The 21411-nt window shown below is 37.8% G+C and overlaps 1 protein-coding gene across 2 annotated transcripts in view; it reads right to left on the bottom strand.

Moving 5' to 3' along the window:
- Positions 1-21411, bottom strand: part of LOC109931831 (ELKS/Rab6-interacting/CAST family member 1-like) — a 682193-nt gene that overhangs the window by 451954 nt on the left and 208828 nt on the right. For both annotated transcript variants that reach the window (XM_048608012.1, XM_048608014.1), the window contains exon 13: positions 5244-5379. In XM_048608012.1, the coding sequence (XP_048463969.1) occupies positions 5244-5379 (136 nt within the window). The remainder of the gene's footprint in view (positions 1-5243; positions 5380-21411) is intronic.

The following is a 21411-nucleotide window of genomic DNA, read 5'->3' as shown; positions in this document are numbered from 1 at the left end:
GAATGTTTTTAAGGCAAGGCTAGATAAATTTTTGAACAGTAAAGGAATTAAGGGTTATGGTGTGGGCAGGTAAGTGGAGCTGAGTCTCAAAAAGGTCAGCCATGATCTTATTAAATGGCGGGGCAGGCATGAGGGGCCAGATGGCCTATTCCTGCTCCTAGTTCTTATGTTCTTATGTTCTTATATGTCCACATTGTCAGTACCTTTTCAGGATCTTATACATTTCAATGATGTCACTCCTTGTTCTTTTACACTCCAGTTGAAACAATCCTAGTCTGTCCAACCTTTCCTCACGAGATGATCCATTCATTCCACATATCAGTCTCGTAAGCATTCTCTGAACTGCCTAGATGAAGACTTACAGTATGCTTTCTAGATACTTAGAACAGCATGTTCTGGAGCCAGAGAGCGGGCTATACCAGAATTGGTATTGTGCAACAAATAGCATTAACCAATGATCTCATAGCAAAGATGGCCTAGATAGCAGCAACTTTATTAGAACTGAAGTTTACATTCAGTGTGAAGGAGAGAAGAGTGGGGCCAAGCATACTTTTTTATAATTTAAAAAAAGGCAATTATTGAAGTTAATTGGCAAATTAAAGGATAGGTCAACAGAGTATAGTGACAGACATTTAAGGGAATGTTTCCAAATACACAAGGTACATTCCAAACAGTAAGAATAATTCATGGGACAGACCCACAATCCATCGTTAACGAGAAAAGTTAAAGGGAGTATAATGTAAAGGATAAACATATAATTGTACAAAGCTAGGCTGCGGGTCAGTAATTTAATTTAAAATATAAAAAAAGTGAGTAATTAAAATATTAAGGAGGGAAAAGCTGGAGTACAAAAGGAATTTAGCTAGAAATAGTAAAACAGATAGCGTGAGTTTCTTTAAATATTTAAAGTGTTAACAAAGTGAACATTTGTCCTATGGTCCAGAGAATTTATAATGGAAAATAAGGAAGTGGCAGATAAATTGAACAGGAATTTTCCATCAGGATTCATAAGGGTTATGAATAACATCCCAGAAACAGCCATAAATTAGGAAATGAAGGGAAGGAAGAACTCAGGAAAATTACAATCACCACAGAAAGTGGTGATGAGTTAATAGTCAGAGCTGCAGGTTGAAAACTGCCTGACAGAAATCCTGAAGTCTTAAAAGAAGTATTGACTGAGATAGTTAGTTGACATTTTGGTTTCAATTTTCCAAACTGTCTAGACTTGGGGAAAGTCCCATTAAATTGGAAGATTGCAAATGTAACTCTTTATTCAAAAAGGAAGGTAGCAGAAAGCAGCAAACACCAGGCCAAATAGCTTAACATTCTTGATGGAAAAATTAATAAAAGCTATTATTAAAGAAGTTTTGACAGGGCACCTAAGATAAATTCAAGGTATTCAAGTGGAGTCAAATAATCTTGTGAAAGGGAAATTATTTTTAACCAATATATTGGAGTCCTTTGCAGAAGTAACAAGTTCTGCAGATAAAGGGGAACCAATGGATATACTGTAATTAGGTTTCCAGAAGACATTTGAAAAAGTGCTACATCAAAGGTTATTGCAGAAAATAAAATCACATCGTATAGTGGTAATTGGCATGCAAAGAAGACTGGCCAGTGAATGGGAACAGAAATTAAATATCAATGGGTCTTTTTCAGGTTGGCAAGATGGAACAAGTGGGATTGTTACAGGGACCTCAACATTTTACAATTCATATAAATGAATTGAATGAAGGGAAAAAGGTTTAGCTGCCAAATTTACTGATGACACAAAGATGGATAGGAAATTTAAGTTATTACGAAGACATAAGGAGGCTACAAAGGTAAAGGGATTTGACAAAGATTCCTCAAAACAAATTTGTGGAAAAATGAGAGATTGTCCATTTTGTAGTAAGAACAAAAAATAAGCATATTATTTAAATTGGGAGAAGTTGCAGGGATCCAAGAAGCAGAGGGATCTGGGCATTCTGGTGCATGAACTGCAGTAAGTTAGGATGCAAGTACAGCAAGTAATTCAGAAAGCCACTGGAATATTGTTATTTATTGTGGGGGTAATTGAGTACAACAGTATAATGTTATGCTTCAGTTATACAGGGTTCTAATGAGACCGCCTCTGGAGTGCTGTGTTGGTATTAGTCACCTTATTTAAGGCTGGATTTAAATTTGTTAGAAACAGTTCAGAGTAGGTTCACCGTACTAACATCTGGAATAGGCAGTTTGTCGTACGACAAAATGTTGCACTGGCTTAACTTGTATCCATTGGAGATAAAAAAAGTAAGAGGTGACTTGATTAAAACATAGATCCTGAAGAATCTTTATGGCTTGGATGTGAAGAAATCATTTCTTTTATGGAACGATCAAAAATAGGGGTCACTATTTAAACATCAGTGATTAAAACTGAAAATAAAGTTGAAACTGAAATAAATTATTTGTTTCCCTCACAGAGAGTTGAGAGCCCTTGGAACTCTCTTCCTAAAAAGGTAGTGGAAGCAGAGTCCTTGAATTACTTTCAAGGCAGAGACAGATAGATACTTTTGAAGCAAGAAGGTAGAAGGTTATCAGGAAAGCATGAGAACACGGATTTGAAGTTATAATCAGATCATTCATGATCTTACTGAATGGCAGAACAGGTTTGTTGAGCTGAATGGCCTCCTCCTGCTCTTTGATTATATGTACCACAACATCTCTTGGCTTCTCCATCGTCACTAAATTATCAATCCACTTCTGGAGCATTGAGTAGTGGATGAACAAAGATTTCCCCCAAATAATGTTAGAAAGATGGAAACCATTTTCTTCAATTCCTTTGACAAACTCCATTCGCTACTACTGTCTCCATCAACCATTTATCCAAACCAGGCAGCTCACAAATTTGTTGACATAACTGACCCAGAGACGGATTTCTACATATCTGCATCATCACTAAGACTGCCTATTTCCACCTACATAACTACCCCGTCTCAGTTCACTTACTGCTGAAACCCTCATCCATGCCTTTTTTTACATCTGAACTTGGCTATTCCAATGCACCCCTGGCCAGTCTCCAACATTATATCCTCCATAATCTTGAGATCATTCAAAGCTCTGTTATTCATGTCCTTACTCTCATCAAATTTCATTCCTGTGCTTGCTGACCTACATTGGCTCCAAGTTAACCCATATCTCAATTTTAAAATTCTTATCCTTGATTGTAAATCTGTCCATAGCTTCATACACTCTAGTGCTGCAATCTCATCCAGTCCCAGAACCCTCCAGCTATCTGCACTCATCTAATCCTGATCTTTTCAAAATGATAATTAATTTCAAAATAATGGCATTTTTATGAATGGTTAACCCATTAGTAGTTTTAGGATGCTGCGTGTGGTAACAGATATGAACAAAGTTGCTTCAGCATGTTCACTGCAGTATAAATACACTTTTAACAAAGCTCAGTTAGCTGGATGGCTCAATTGCAATGTATAATGATGACAACAATGCAGGTTCATCCTTTCAACTCATGTGGGGCATGGTGACCTTCAGGTTAAACTCATCATCAGTTATTTCTCTCCAATGATAGAGCAGCCCTAGGTCCTCTGGGACCGTAGCAACTTTACCTGTACTCTTAAATGTTAATTACTACCAAAATTAACTGTTGTGTGTGCAGCTGCATTCCTTCAGATTTGTAGTTGTTGGTAATTTGAAAAATACAGAATTTGAATACTTTTCAAAATGTTTTATCCCATCCTTCTCTCTTGTTCAATCTTAATTCACTTTCTTTTCACTCGCTTCTCTTCCTGCAACTGATTTGACATTCAATTCACCTGCTCTAATTTAAACTTCTTTCTCACACAAAATTATGAGAGGTGTGGATAGAATGGATAGTTGGAGTCTTCTTCTCAGGGTAGAAATGTCAATTACAAGGTTGAAGGTAAAACAGAGAAAGTTTAAAGAAGACGTGAAAGGCAAGTATTTTTTAAACATAGAGGGTGGTAAGTGCCTGAATTGCACTGCCAGAAGAGGTGGTAAACACAGATACATTAGAATGGTTAAGAGGCATCATGACAGTTACATGAATAGGCAGAGAATAGGTGGATACAGGCCATGTAGAGGCAAGGGGTTTTCAGTTTAGACGGCTGTTATGTGTTAGCACAGGCTTGGTTGGCTGAAGGGCCTGTTCCTGTGCTGTACTGTTCTTACTTTCGTTAATTCACAATCCTTCAAGATGATTGGTTAAGTAGATGCACCGTTGCTTACCCTGTTCACTTAGGACAACAGATAAACTATTTCCATCTCTATGGCATTATCATCATACACATTTAGCAACTTGTCTTGCAGAAAATTTAAAATCCTGAACGTTAGAACAATTTGCTTTTCAATATCCTCTACAGCAAAATTTGTTCCCTATATACTTCAATTTTTGTATTTTGAAAATAAAAGAAATTAATCAACTGTGATGTTTGCAGGGTTTTTGCAATAACTTATAACTTGTATTTACATTATAGCATTTACAAAGAAAATCATCCCAAGGATTTCAGATCACATAAACCACATAAGGGATTAGCAGGAATGGTCGGTTTAGGGAGGAAATTCCAGAGTGTAGGGTCCAGTCAAAGGAAATAACAGTGCTGAAAGTAAGGTGAAAGAAGGCAGGGATACAAAAAAGGCCAGAGTCAGTGGACAATAGAGTTCTCAGGTGATAGGGACTTGACAGGATTAGTCGACGTTGCAGAGTAGGAAGGTGAAAGACCATGGAAAAAAAAAATCACACAGATTAACAAAAAACGCTGAAACAATATGAAGACACAAGTTTCGCATTCACTTGGCCACCTTAAGTATCACTGTAAAAGAATCTGGCCTTGGGTCTGTATAAAATTCATTCTCTTTAAACAGTTTTGCATCCGGATTACACTTCTCATGGGAAGAGCCATGGTTTCAGTTCAGCCTTTATCTGTACATTATGGCAAAGTTTTCTGAAAACTAACTTGTTACAAATTCATCACTAGTAGCTGAGTGCTCAGTGCCAATAGTGACTTGTTCTTCCTATCAGCTGGCAGAAATATATTTGTTTTAACCAATCCCAAATGTGGAATGTTCCACAATACTGAAGGTATATTTACCCTCAGCCTAGTTGAGAGACAGGGTAATTCATTTCTTGAAAAATAGCAGGTAATAAGTTTCCAAGCAACAAAAATGACATGTCTGAAGCTGCTGCAGAGACACAAAATCTGCTGAATTACAACTAAAATCAAAGTGACAGGACTTGGTACCTGGAGCTGATGGGAGTCATCAGCTAAATTGTCCTCTCTTCGGCGTGCCTCCTCCAGCAACTGGGCATTTCTTTTCTTCTCCACCTGTTCTTTGTGTTTCAGGTTGGCCAACTTCTTACTTTGTTCCTTCATCTGTCTGTAACATAAGTTTTAATAATAAGAAATAAGATCTTAGACCATCTCAACTGAACTCAGTACCAGCTGCAGAAGAATACTGGATTCTGTAGAATTCCAACACAGCAAAAGTACACTCTCTATCACCTGAAAACAGAAGAGCAGCAGTTCAGAATTTGACCAAATGTTTAGGTTACCTAAAGAAAGGATACAGCATTTCACTGATTCACCTATTCAATACAACACAATAATAAAATGCAATACAGCACAGCAACAGACCCACCAAGCCTCTGCCAATTCCTAATCCTTATTTAGACCCCTACGCATTCCCACGCATGGTGTCTATCCCTCTGTTTGCCTCATGCGTCTATCAACATAAACCTTAAACATTACATGCCTGCCTCCACCACCTCCACCAGCAGTGCGTTCCAGGCATCCACCAACCTCCCTGCACTTCTCCCCTAAACTTTCCCCCTCTCACCTCAAATAGAACACATATAATACTTGAGAATAGGGACAGTAGGATGCAACTAAAGCCTGTTAATGTCTCATTCCCATTTATGGGCAACTTAAAACAAAAATCGTTCAAATTATTTTCATTAAACCTTGCTCCTTTAGTGTTCTGAAAATCAACACAACTGAAATCAGTTGAAGCAAACACTCTTCACACAAACTAACTGGGAATATTATAGAATTAGATGGCACAGGATAAGATCATTTCCTTCATTATACCTGTCCCAGCTCTTTAAACTGCTACCCATTAATCCAATGGGAACTAATGCTCCTTTCCCATTGCCTGTAAAATTTCCTTTATTTTTGAATAGAAATTAGATATATTCAAAAAAATGACTGGATCTGCTTGCATCTTCAGGCAGTGCATTCTAGATCATAACAGCTTTGCTTTCTCTGTCTGTACTTGCATAAAGTCCTATTCTCCCACCACCACTATGTTTGCTGACCTACATCGGCGAGAATTTTATACCTGAGAACCATTATTTTCAAACTACTTTATGGTCTAGTTATCCTATTCCCAAAATTAAAATAAATTTTTAATTCATTCACGTGGGTGTCCCTGGCTGGAACATTTATTACCCATTTGTAGTTACCCTTAAGATGTTGATGAGCTGGTTTTTTTGAACAGCTGAGTGCCTCAGCTTTAGTCACACCCACAATGCCATCAGAGGGAGTTCCAGAATTTTGACCCAGCAACACTGAAGGAACTGTGCTAAATTTCCAATTCAGGATGGGAGTGGTTTAGAGGGGAATCTTATGAATGCATGTATCTGCTGCCAATGACTTTCAAGACACTGGTGGTCATGGGTTTGGAAGCTGCTGACTAGGGAGTCATGGTGAATGTATACAGTACATCTTGTAGATGGGACACACTGCTACATGGAGTACCATTGGTGTACTCATCCAGAGAAGTGGGAAGTATTCTATCAAACGCCCAAGTTGTGCTTTGTAAATATCAGACAGGCCTTCAAGAGCGAGGAGGTGCACTGCCTATGACAAATTTCCCAGCTTCTGACCTGCTCTTGTGGCCACTATATTTATTTGGCTGGTCCAGTTCAATTTCTCATTAATAGCAACCAAGATGTTGACAGTGTCGGATTCAGTGATGGTAATGCCATTGAATATGAAGGGGCAATGGATTCTCTCTTGTTGGAGATGGTCATTGCCTGGTGTTGTGTAGCAGGAATGTCACTTCCTCTTTGTCAGCCCAAGCCTGCATGTTGTCTAGGTCATGCTGTGTTTGGACGCAGATTGCTTAAGTATTTGAGAAGTCATAAATGGCACTGAGCACTGTGAACGCATCAGGGAACATCGCTACCTCTGACCGAATGATGAAGAAAGATCATTGATGAAGCAGCTGAGATGATTGAGACGAGGACACTATCCTCAAAACTCCTGCATAAATGTCCTAGAGCTGAGATAATTGACTTCTTAAAAACTACAACTATCTTTCTTTGTGGCAGACAATAATTACAGCCAGCAGAGAGCTTTCTCCTGATTCCAACTGAGTTCCATTTTGTCAGGGCTCCTTGATGCTACACTTGGTCAAATGTTGCCTTGATCAAGAGCAGTCACCCTTATTTCCCCTCTAGAGCCCAGCTTTTTATGCCATGTTTGGAACAATGTTGTGATGAGGTCCAGAGCTGATTGGACATGGCAGAACACAAACGGAGTGTCAGTGAACAGGGGATTGTCTACTAAATGTTGATACAAAAACAAAGGGAGGTGCAGCGGCAATCATGACAAGGGAAGACATTGTAGAACAAAAGGATTTCCATGAAGGATAAGAACAAAGTCCATTTGTTATCATTGAGGTCATTTTGAATGAGCAGACGTAGCAAATTGAATTTAATAGAAGAATTCTGAAGTGATGTATTTTGACAGAAGGAATGAGGAAAGGCAATACAGACTTAATGAGAAATGTTTGCAGGAACTTAGGGATCTGGTAATACATATATATTGATCATTGAAGGTTGTTGGTCTTATTAACAGAATGGCTAGCAAATGAGGTTTTATACTTCGTAAATAGAGCACAATTGAGTACAAGGGTATGAAAGGTATGCCAAACTTATATGATGTTTTGGTAATGCCCCAGTCTGTGTGTTGTGTCCAGCCCTGGTTACTCCTCTCTAGGACTTTGTGAAGACATATCAGAGGGTACAGAGATTTACCAGATTGGTTCCAAGGATCCAAAGCTTTAGATACAAAGTTAGGACAAAAAGGCAGGGTTTGCTCTCCTTGGACTAAAGGAGACAGATTTATTGAGATATACAAGATTATGATATATTTAAATAAACCAGACAGTGAAAATCTGTTCTCATTCATTCAAAAGTACAAGGACTAGGGATACAGATTTAATATTTGGAGACAGAGATACAGGGGGAATGTGAGCAATGTGTTACACCATCAGTGATAAGCACCTGGAAACTGTTGCCCAAAGGTCGGTGGATGCAGATATAATTAATGATCTCAAAGGGAACTTGGAGGCGATGGCCTAGAGGTATTATCGCTGGACTGTTAATCCAGAGGCCCAGATAATGCTCTGGGGATCCGGGTTTGAATCCCGCTGCAGCACATGGTGGAATTTGAATTCAATAAATATTTGGTATTAACAGTCTAATGATGACCATGAATCCATTGTCAATTGTCAGGAAAAACCCATCTAGTTCACTAATGTCCTTTAGGGGAGGAAACTGCCATCCTTACCTGGTCTGGCCTACATGTGACTCTGGACCCACAGCAATGTGGTTGACCCCTGGGCACTTAGGGATGGACAATAAATGCTGCCTAGCCAGTGACGCCCTCATCCCCTGAATGAATAAAGGAACTTGGGTGCACATGAGTGAAATAAATATGCGGGACTACAAAGACTAAGCAGGGAAGTGGGACTGACTGATTTGCTCTGTGGGGAACTGACATGAACTCAATGGGCCAAATGGCCTATTTCTGCACTTAAATGACTCCAGGAATCACATGACTTTTTCCTGACTTTACACTAAGTCACGTGATTTCTGGTGCACACCCTTCCATTCGTCATGTTTCTTCCTCTTCTCCACATGTCTGCTACATGTGCACTTTTATTAGCTATTTAATAATTCTCATCTTCATTTCATGCAGGAGAAAATGTTGCACAAGGCTTAGGTGTAAGATTAGAAGAGGAACTGTCAGCATTACAGACCAATGCAAGAAACCAATGGTGCTTCAAGAGTTCCTATATTCTAGCTGGAGGGGAAGGTAGCTTGTCAAATGTCTGCCTCGTACATTGCTACATATATTTTAAGAACTCGCATATCCACCCGTAAGATGACATGATAAGGCTTATCATCTGCCAGTCTAGACTGTGAGAACAATGCCAAATCCTGTCCCTTCTTTCTTGTGGCTTGGTCATTTATGAGAGAAAACAAGAAGAAAACACATTGGAGAAGAATAGCACAGTGAATAACATGTTGCAGTAAACAGTGTGTTGGGCATTTAGTGAAGTACTCAGCACAAGTGAGCAGAACGTGGTAGCAAGGACATCCAGGAGACGGTGCTTTGGAAGATGAAGTCATCTCTCAATACTGCTAAGCAATTTTGAAATGCACACTTCACGAATACAGCTGAGATAAGCAAACACCTAGAGAAATACATGCAACATTGCAAGGCCTATCAAGTGTTTGCTGAAGCATTGCTGAAATTACAGATGTCTGCTACCAGCTTTTGTGGCAATTTGTGGCATCAAAATATAATTCAATCTGGATAAGTGTGAGGTGATGCACTTGAGCAGAACAAATAAGGTAAAGGAATACATGATGAATGGTGGAACCCTGGGAAGCACCAAGGACCAGAGGGATTTTGGTGAGCATGTCACCGGTCCCTTAAGGTTATGGAACAAGTAGATAAAGTGGTTAAGAAGGCTCAGAGATAGTAGGAACTGCTTGGCCTGCTGTGTTCATCCAGCTCTACACCTTGTTATCTCTGGTTAAGAAGGCTTATGGGATATGTGCCTTTATTAGCCAAGGCGTAGAGTTTAATAGCATGGAGGCCATGCTGGAGCTGTATAAAATGTTGGGTGGATCACTTTTAAAAGTACTGTGTGCAATTCTGTAACCTACAATTTGGAGAGATGTGACTGTACTGGAGAAGGTGCAGAGGCAATTTACCAGGATGCTGCCCAGGCTGGAGAGTTCTGTTATGAAGACAAATTGTATAGGCTGGGGTTGCTTTTCAAGAAGAAGAAGAGACTGAGCAGGCATGACTGAAACATATAGAATTATGAGAAGCATAAATAAGGTAGATAGAAAGCGACTTCTCCCCCTGGTGGAGGCAGCATGGATTTAAGATAAGGGGGCCTGAGGTTTCGAGGGAATGTGAGGAAATGTTTTTCCACCCAGAGGGCAGCGGGAATCCAGAACTCATTGCCTGCAAGGGTACAGAGGTAGAAACCCTCATAACATTAATAAAGTTCTTAGATGCACACTTGTGATGCCAGGGCATACAAATCTATGGGCCTAGTGTTGGAAAATGAGATGAGAATAGTTAGTTTATTTTTAACTGGCAGAGACTTGATGGGCTGAAGGACTTTTTACTGTTCTGTAGTCCTTCACAAGTCTGTGACTCTCAAACTCTGTAGTCTATCTTCAATGTAGCCATCTCTAGAGCAGCTGGAGGGCAAGGTAGCTTTTCAAATGTCTGCCAAATGTCTACCTAGTACAATGAAAACAAAGAACTACAGATGCTGGAGAAACTCAGCAGGTCTGGCAGCATCTGTGGAGAGAATGTAGAGTTTATGTTTCGGGTCCAGTGACCTTTTTGCAGAATGCCGGTTGTTTTTTTTTGGATTGGTGAAGTAGATGGATAGGGGCTTTCAAGGTATCACATATTTTCTGCAATGTGCTCTCTGACAGTTAAGTGGCCTGCTCACACTAAACAATTCATGAGTCTGTAATGACCTTTGTAGATCACTTTGATCACTTTCTGGAAGATTTGGGAGGGGTGGAAGCATAGTGGTAATGTTACTGGATCAGTAATCCAGGACACCAGGCTAATGTTCTGGACACAATGGTTCCAATGTCACTACAGCAGATGGAGAACAGCAAACTCAATAAATGTCTTGAGTGATGAAAATGGCAAACATGTAACCTCTGTCACAAAAAAAACTCATCTGGTTTACTAATATCCTTTAGCGAAAAAAATAATTGCCATGCTTACCTGGCCTGGCCTATATTTGACTCAAGACTCACAGCAAAGTGGTTGACTCTTAACTCCCGTCTGAGTAGTTAGGATAGGACACTAAATGCTGGTCTAGCTAAAGATGCTTACATTTCACAAATGAATAAATACAGACAAAAATTTTGCAATTTTTTAAGCACTTCTATATTATCTAATATGATCTAATACAAATTTTTGTATGTTCAGATTATAATTCATTCTTCAATCATTCTGATATTTTTATTTCACTGCCTTTATTTTTCATTATACCTAAATACACTTTTGTTCTGACTACCCTCCCTGTCATATTATCTCTTTACCATATTAACATGATGCATGCTCATTTTTCCTCCAGTCTAGAGTATTCAGAGCATAACTTACATCAATCCTTTTGTTTTGATTTAATAAGGTTCAGTGAGCTTTACTTTTAATGGTTCTTCAGAGACAGGTAATAATATTTATATTTGTTTCTGGCAACAGAATTCCAAATTATAGCTTTTCATCCTCTATAGTGTCATTGGGCATTTTTCAAATGCAATTTGGACAACTCATATGCTTTGGTTCATTATACTCAATCTCAAGCCATAGGTTGGAAGCACAGTTTTCGAGCTTCGGTTTATAAATCTCTCTTTAATAAATTTAAGTGGTGCTCTCATCTCATGCCCCTATTTCAGTTCAAAAGGAGTGAACAGGTGGACTCATTAGGGGGATCCCTAATGGTAAACAGTAACAAAAAAAAACCCTCTTATCTCATTCATTAGGATATTCCTGATAATTATCTCTAATCAAAGTCTTCAAAGTATGATGCCATCTTTCTGATGCTCCTTGAAATTGTGGATGAAACTGAAGATGTAAATTGTTTTCATCCCAAGCTGCGTATTATTCCTTCAAATATTTATGACACAAAATGCGAGCTTTGATCTGATTGTACTTCTTTGGGCAATCTCAATATTCTAAAACATTGAAATAATTTTTCCCAAAGGTACTGCTTCAGGAAATCTTTACAAAACACCCATAGTTGTTAAAATATGCCGATTCCTATTCCTGGTTTTATGTAAGGTTCTGGTGCACTATATTAAAGTCTTGCTAAACAGTTCTTCAAAAGCTTGTATTAGAGTTAAAGAATCGGGTTTAATTGAAACTTGGAGTTTCCTCACTACCTGACATGTCTGAAAAATTTCCGTCACATCTTTATGTAATTCTGGCCAATAAAAATGTTTTATTACCTTGGCATGTGTTTTATTAATTGGAATTTTGTGAGCCATTATGTTGTTACAATAAGCAGATGGACCTATACCCTGACAGACTACTTCCCATTCCTCATTGGCTGGCATTTGAGCTGGTCTCCAATTTTTTATTAGTATTTTTCCTTTTAAATAAATATTCTTCAGGTACTGGTTCTGACTCAATTTCTGAGTACGCTATTTAGCACAACTCTTCCTTCAGGATCCATTTGTTGCCCTCCTATTTAAAAATATGGGCTAAACGTGTCAGCCACATTCTTTATTGCCTTCACATTTTAATTTAAATTATTGATACTAAGCCGATAATTGAATTTCCAAGTCGTATTCCTTTTTTATAGGAATATCTTCGTCTTTCCGTATAATGCTGTGGTTTTGAGATCTAGTCACAACAATCAGGAAACAATCCAGGATGTATCTCCTGTATCATCGCAGTTTTATTTTACTTCTATCCTTTATTTCACCATTCTCTCCAAGATCAGTGTTTTTGAACAAGCCAGGTTCAATTGGGCAGATTTTTGATATTCATAACTACCTCCAATTAATGTTTTCTCTTTCATTAATCCCTCTGGAAGGCAAAAGTGCATCAGGCAGCATCAGCAACTGGCTTGCTCTCATGTCTCTCAACGTTTTTATTGATTTTCCTCCTTGGTTTGAAGAATAAGGAAAATAACTTTCCTTTTAAAACAAAATATTCACATTTTCCAGTGGTCTATTTTTTTTTATCAATAGCTGAGAAACAACAATCTTGAATGTCCTGGGTCAACTCTCACTTTTTAATAGATTCTAAGGAAACAACGTCTCTTTTCATACAGACAGTTCTAACATTTTTTTCCCCTTTCCTGATGCCCCTTTTCTAAGGTTTCCATAGCTTCTGTTTAACTTCCAAAAATTGGCTTTCATGTGTCCGGTCTTATCATAAAGGACAATGTTATTTTCTTTATTTTCTGTTCTCTTCTGTTTTCTAGCCTTTGTCCTTCATTAGTTTGGTGTACTTCTGTCTCTTCTATTCATCCAATTTTCTTGTGGATTCCCATTTGATCATTTCCACACCATAGATATGTGTGGGATATCATAGGTATCATGCCAGAACTGCTGTTTTCCCAGATCTTTGATACTTAATGCTTATCGAAGGTTGAAGGTTTACCATAATATTATTTCTGAATTCCTTCATAATCATGATATCCCTCATGTGCTCAACTATTTTTTCCCCTCTAACCTGTCATCAAAACCACTAACTTGATAAAATTTCTAATCTCATGCAAATTCTACAATTGTCTGATTAAATTTCTTCCCTAATGTCCTAAATTTTAACCAGTAATTTTCAGGAACAAGCTCATAAGCATTGAGCATTGCTTTTCTAAATGTTACAGTCTACAGATTGCTCTTCTGACAAATGACCAAACACGGTCATAGCTGCATTTGTCAAAACACTGTAACATGAAGGTTCAAACAACTTTTGGCCACACTGTCTACCTAGCTTCCTTTTCAAAAGACATGAAATATCTTTCCTCTGACCTCTTAACTTTAGGCACTAAACATAGATTTCTAGTTAAGTCCAATCGGAATAAGAATCATCTCTGAGCTCCTATCTTTTCATTCTTCCTTTATTCTCAGTTTCTCTCTTTCAAAATCATTTGTCTGAGTTTCTTATCTCCTCAGAGTTCAAGCTTCTTAAATTCTATCTCCCTTTTCATTTCTCTGTTTCCTTCCTCTTCTCTTCTCATTTATCATGACATCCCCCTCTCCAATTCAAGCTTCCTGATTTCTAATTCTCGCTTCCTTTCTTTCCCATCCCTTTTCACTCTTCTTTTTCTCTCCAAGTCAGATTTTTCTTTTTACTTTTAGTTGAATCTTAGCTAATTTGAGTGATGACACATCAGGATTAGATTTCCCTCCTTTTAATTTTAAACGCTGGTGGAATTACTTTCAGCTCATACTTAGCAGATGCTGTTTTTATTTCCACCATTAATTCATCATCTCTCTCAGTTTAGCCTTAGCCAAAGACTTGAAACAATCCACCATTATATCTTCTATTCTCTGAAAAATGTTAGGAGCATCCAAAATCATTTTACAATCCTAATCCATGCATAAACTTCACCACAACACTCCCATTTGATGTCCAGTACCTCTACCTATGTGTTTCTGTAAGAGACAGAGATCACTCTTAAATTGAATTTCAATCATGGAAGAGATCCTATTCTCCAAACTCAGCTGATGGTAATACTAGACAAGTGAGATCCCAAAAGGAAAACTAGTCTAACAGAACAATTATTTAACTTTGACGTGGTTATCATGGTGGTCAGTTACTGAAACATCTTCACAAGAAGCTGCAGATCTTCATTAACAGCAGAATGTAAGCTTAAACGCAAGAGAGAAAAATAAAGTTGTACATAGATATACGACTTATCAGAAACAATATTATAATTTTACTATCTATTAAAATCCAAATTTCAATGTATTACACAACTTTCATTGCAGAGTCCACATCCAAATTATTTGTATAGATTTTGAACAGCTATAGATTTAGCACAGATCCTTGTGGTACCCCACAAGTAACAGCCTGCCACTGAAAATGGTATTTTGTTCCTACTCTCTGCTTTTTGTGCAGCAAGAATGAAGCAATTTTCAATCCGTCTGGTATACTACCATTGATCTCATACTCTCTAATTTGTATACTAGCTTCTTGTGTGGGACCTTATGAAAAGTCTTCCGAAAATCCAAATACACCACATTCACTGGCATTCTGTTATCTATGCTACAAGTAACATCCTCAAAAAAACTCCACTGTTTGACAAATCAAATTTCCATTTTATAAACTGATGTTGACACTGGCCAATATTTACATTCTTTTCTAAATTACCAGTTCTCACATCCTCACAATTTCCCACTTTTCACATACAGTTAATTTTCCATACTCCTTCTTCTACCCTTCTTAAACAGTGGGGTTACATTAAGAATTTTCAAAAATAACCACCAATACAGCCAGCATTTCTACTGCCAGCTCCTTCAAAACTTGGGGATGTAGCTCAGCTGGCTCAGGGGATTTATCAATTTTCAAGCCAGTTAACTTTCAGTTATTCAGTTTTACAAGTTCTTCTGTTTTTTGAGAAATTTTCTGTATCACTTTCTGTGAAAACAGATACAAAATAATCATTTAGTTTCTCCATCATTTCTCTGTTAATTTCTTCTGTTACTAACTGTGAAGAGCACACATTTGTTCTTGTTAAACTTTTGCCTTTCAGATATCTGAAAAAAAAAGGCTTTTTAGAGTTTGCCTTAATGTTTCTTGCTTGCCTACATTCAGATTCTCCTTCCTTTCTTGATCAGTTTCTTCGTTCTCTTTTGCTCAGTCCTAAATTGCTCCCAACCTGCAAACATACCACTTCTTCTGGCATCCTTATAAGCCATTTCCTTTGATTTAATGCATTTTTTAAACTGACTTCATTAGTAATGGCTTTCCCTCTGGGTGTTTCAGTAAATGTAGTATTTTGTTTAAACACTAGCCTGCCATCAAATCTTTTGGCGTATTTTCCCAAACCACCGTAGCCAACTTGCTCCTCTTTCCTTTCATAGTTTACTTTGGGTCAGATTTAAGACCATGCTTCAGAATGAATTATACTGCACTCAAACTTATTATGAAATTCTACCATATTATGGTCACTATTTTCCAAAGGCTGCTTTACAGCAAGTTTATTAATTAGCCCCTTCTCATTACACAACACTTAATACAAATTAGCCTGATCCCTAATTGGTTCCTCAACGTACCGCTCAGGAAACACATCTTGTACACACTCCAGGAATTCATCCTTCACAGCATGCGTGTTAATTTGGTTTACGCGGTCTCTGAATTGAGTTGGCCATTATTATAGTAATACGCATGTTATGTGATTTACTAGTTACATGTCCAACATTATCCAAGTGGCTTATAAACAATGTTCACTGCCTCTTGCTGTTTCTACTCCCCCCTCCACCCAAATTCATTCTACATCTTGATCCTTTGATTTAAGATCTTTTCTTAAACACGTACACATATTTCAGATCCTAATCTTGGTCACCCTAGAGCTGTATCTCTATGATAGCAACTAAATCATACCCATTTCCTTCAATTTGTGTATTCAAAAAGAACCAAAGAAGATCAAGAAAAAAGTCACAGTTTGTTCTCAGCTTTCTTCAGAGATCAGCTCAAAAAGCATTGTTCATTGAAAATTCAGAGAAAATCAGTTTTCCACATGATATTTTAAAGAGATGTACAGATTTTGAAAGGAGAAAAAAATATTTTGCCCTTAAAAGATTAAACACTAACAGCAGATAAACACTAACAGCAGATAACTTTGATTTCCCTAAGCATGGATTTGATTGAAAACATATATACAGTTCCATATAACTTCATCCCCGGAACCTATCATAACTGATGCAGTTTTCTCCACAAGGGAATCCACATGATCTCTTCCCTGAAAAGCCTCTTATTTTAATTACGGTTAAACAAAATCAACAAAGCAGCTTCTGCTTGGAGACAATGCTGAGGGAATGCAAAAGTAATTAACTAGCTGAATAATGACAAGTTAGGCAACTAATCAATGTTCTGTTGAATAGATTTAAAAGTAGTATAAATGTTGAAATGGTAGACGGATCAGAATTTTCAGGTTTCTATTTTATGACCTGGGTCACCGGTGCAGAGACAAAAACATTTTTTGTGATAGTTGATTCAAAATGTTGCCGATCAATCTTGCCACTATTACATGAATAAGCTGCACAAGACCAGTAACTAAGCACTGCAGCATCTTGATATATTAGCACTCTATATATATTTCTGAAGTCTAAGCTTTACTAATAACTTTAATATTTTTGGATATCAAGTCGGAAATTCATGCTCACATAAAACTCACAAGTCTACCTGCTCCCATGTGGGTTTTCATAAGAGAAATCTTAAACTCTTGAATGCCACACAATGGATTATATAACAGCTTGGTTCAATTATATGATTATGTCACCATATTTTTCCTCATGTCTTCTCCTAGCATGACTGAATAGGCTATACTAGGAACTTGTCCTGTCCGGGTGATGGGAGTATTTCCTCTGTAAGGAAACAATAACAATGCTAGCTATCTGGGAGACAAGTATAATTCCAACAACCATTCAATCACAATAATGTAAAGTCACACAGTACTAATATTTCAAGTAAAAATGCTACATTTTCTCTGTTTAACTTTCAAGTGAACCCAACTAATATTGCACCATACAAATGTACACTAGAGGATGGTTTTCACAATTGGTTATTGCAAAATTGCTCATGTTTTGGCAGGCACTGCATAATAGCCAACAAAGATATGTCATATTTATAACTTTAAACATGGACGGTATTCAGAATAGAATTTTCTGGAACTACTTTCTCATTTAAAAACAGTCATTAAAAGATCACTTAAGATGGATGTAGGATCATTCACAGTTTCTAAACAGATACAGAAGTATCTCAGTTTGGAACTTTTCCACAGACTGGAATGACCATGTGTACTCACTGTGCCAAGAACCATTTGTGCAATTCACACTTGCTTTTGTTAGTGGACTTACGCAGAACCATGGACTCCCAAATGGTCTGTCTCCAATGATGGGGCCACCGCTGTTTTTCTTCGTTTTTCTCATTTTTGGCTTGGAATTGTCAGCTGAAGTTAAGACTTAAACTTTGGACTTGTTTTTTTTTAAAAAATGAAAGAAGAAACAAACTGATATTTGTTTACAGGAATAAACCTGGAAAGTTAATTGCAGTTTGATTCTTGTTCTAAAATGCTGCAGACATTTCAGCTGCTGAGGTGTATTATGGTCAAGAACTGGCAGCTGCTTGAATTTTAAAAGGGCCAATTAAATGCAGGCTAGAGGGTCCTCTTGTGGTGCAGCGTTGGAGGCTTGGGTTCAAGTCCCACCTGCACCAGATGCAGACAGGTTAATTAGAAAAATAGTTAAATTTTTAAAAGAATTAAAGGTAGGCCGGGGATACGTGTTCCTACCTCCAGGCTAGGAGGCCCAGGTTCAAGTTTCACCTGCCTCAGGCATATATTACAACATGACTGAAAAAACTGATTAAAAATGTCTAAAGGCAGACTGGTGCCAGTCAGACAAAAAGAGAGAATGTTGAAAAAAAAAGGGAAAAAAAAAACCATCAATTGAACTGGTTGGACTGAGTTTTGGGCAGAAGGCAACGTGGGTGTGAAAGCTGCTGGGTGCATCTTTGGTTGCTCTCTAGTTTATATCCAATTATTAAATTATTGGAAGTTCAGAGAAATGAAACCAGTCTAAAACTCTCCAGTGGCCTGTATAAGCTGTTTACATTGACCCCATGGACCTGTGAACAATTCATTAACTAAGGATTGCATGAATGTTTAATAACGAATGTTTGAAACTGCTTACATGGACTGGCTGTCTGTCAGTTATTGCTGTCTTCTGACATCTGTTAATTTATCACGTAACAGTAGCTGTCCATATCGGGGGGGGCGGCGTGGTTGGGGGAGGGTTACAATTAAAGATATTAGACTTAAATCAGAGACATTAATTAGTTTATCTTGTTGTTTAACGTTGCTCTGCTAAAGTTATAATATTAATAATAAATTATTAAGTTCTATTTAAGCTACAAACTTGGTGGCTGATATCTGCTATTCATAAAATTTGGTTATAAACAATTGGGCAATTTTGAGTGTTACTGAACATTTTAACTTCACACTGTGATATCCAGTGTTAGTGAGTCTGATTTGGTTTTGCTTGCTGTCCCTGAGTCATAACAACAATCTCAAAACTAGACAAGAAACTGTGGAAAAGTAGTTTACCATAGTAGGTGTGAATGGCACCATCCATTCTCATTGTGTGGCAGTAGCTTCTAACTTCAAATCAATCTGGTTGGACAATAAAGTATTGATCATGCAGTCTCATAACTGAAACTGATGACAGATAACACATCTTACTACCCCAAGAACTGGGACAAAAACAGGTTTCTCGTCTAGTTTTGAGATGGTTATAATGACTCAGGGGCAGCAAGCCAAACTAAATCAGACTCACTAACACTGGATATTGCGACGTGAAGTTAAAACACTCAAAACAGGCCCAGCAAGAAAAAGCAAAGGCAGCAATCACCTATGCCCTAACACTGGAGGCAACAACATTGTAAAGTCTCCAAGCCTATTTCTTTTCAAGTCCACCCGTACAGAAAACCAACTTCCTAGTCATAGGATTGGCAGCTAACATTTCAAACTGCTGGGAATTCCAAATTTAAGAGAATGCTGCTAAGAATTTGACAACAATTTTGATTACTAAATTTATCTAGCTTCACATCAAGTCTGGAAAAGAATGCTTTATTCTCCAGACCAGTACAAAGATCAGGCAATCACGTGACTTCTGAACTATTGCTTTCATTGCAACTTGTAAAGGTACACTATCCACTTTAAAATATTTTTCCCATGTACGCATGAGAGAGAAAATGTAGCATGAAATTTTAGGCTGAACTTAAGAATAAACAATCTTTCATAACTAAATCTACAAATAGCATTTTGCAGGTTATTCCAATTGCCCATACACTCTCAACTTCCTTTTCAAAAACACACTGCTTTCAGACAGAAAAGCTAGGGAAGAAGAGTCTTGGTTCACTCTCAATCCTATCTGTAGTAATTGATCTACTGTTATAATTCCAGAAGTTCAAAGGTGGCGAACGTGTGTGAAGTAACTTGTAACTTCTGCTCAGCTATTGTATGATGTGGGTGGAAGATACACTCAATGCAGCAAGTAACTCATTCCTACGTGCTATCATCAGCTAGGGATACATGCCCCGATTAGTTACAGAAGAAAACAGTTATGGTTACAATCTCATCTTCATTCAAGATGTTCAAAGCAACACAGGATTATATAATAAACAATTGCATGTCAAGTCTGTAGGTCTTTTTAAAAATGTTTCCATTGTGAGAATGGAATAGGCTTGGAGACTTTAATGGTAGCAATAATAATGTACAGGCTTTGGCAAGTCAGGAGGTATGTTCCCTGCAGAATTGCCAGCCTCTGACTTGAACTTGCAGTCACACTATTTACATGGCTGGTCCAGTTAAATCTCTGATCAATGATAACCCCAAGAATATTAATGGAGCAGACTCAGGAGTGGTAATGCCTCAAAGCCACAAATTGTCCTCATTTGCAACTATATTGCCATTCCTTCATGGTCATTGGATCAAAATTCTGAAACTTCATCCCTAACACCATTGTGGGAACTTACACCAGGTCAACTGCAGCAACTCAAGAAGATAACTAACCCCCACCTTCACAAGGCCAAGTAGAGATAGGGAACAAATACTAGCATTTCCAGCAATGTTCATATCCTATTAAAGATTTAAGCGAAAAATCAGGAGGAGACAGTTTCTTTCTTTTTGGGCATCATCATTGCCTGACACCTTTATAACTTGCCATTTATCAGTTCGTGCTGAAGTACATTTCCTTAAGTGTACTTCAAAAACCAGCAGTTAGAAAACATATCAGCTGCTTCCTTAGCTTCTTGTCAAACATTACTGTTGAAGCCTGTCTCCTGTCAGTAATTGTTAAAAAAGCGAAGTAGGACCAATATCTGATGACCTTCCAGAAAAGTAAAAATAAGGACTAACTGTCCAGATGAAATTAGAGGCAGACCTTTTGCAGTGTGAAAATAAGTTTAAGGCTATAATTTTGGCTCAATCAAATCAAATGGTTCTGCTTACTTCCTCAGCTTTTCTACATCTTTATATATCTTACTTTGGTGAAGTAGCCAAGGTCCTTGCTGCATAAATGCAGCAAAGCTATAGAAAGCTTTTAATTATTTTTAGAATCCAGCAGTAAAACTTTTTGACCATTAAAACACAAGATGATTTGTTGATTGTTTGTAGTTTAATTTCATAGAAACACAGAATGGTTGTGGTACAGAGAAGGCTGTTCCGCCCATCATGTCCACACCAGTTCTTCAAACAAGCACCATTACCCAGTGTCAATCTCCTGCCTTTCCCGGTTTCCCTGAATACCATTTCTATCTAAATAACCATCCCATGCCCTTTTGAATGCCTCAATTAAACCTCCCTCCACCTTATTTCCAGGCAGTGCATTCTATACCT

This window comes from Rhincodon typus, chromosome 18, assembly GCF_021869965.1.
Source record: "Rhincodon typus isolate 14 chromosome 18, sRhiTyp1.1, whole genome shotgun sequence".
Classification (NCBI taxonomy): Eukaryota; Metazoa; Chordata; class Chondrichthyes; order Orectolobiformes; family Rhincodontidae; genus Rhincodon; species Rhincodon typus.
This window is presented reverse-complemented; position numbering and strand designations above follow the sequence as displayed.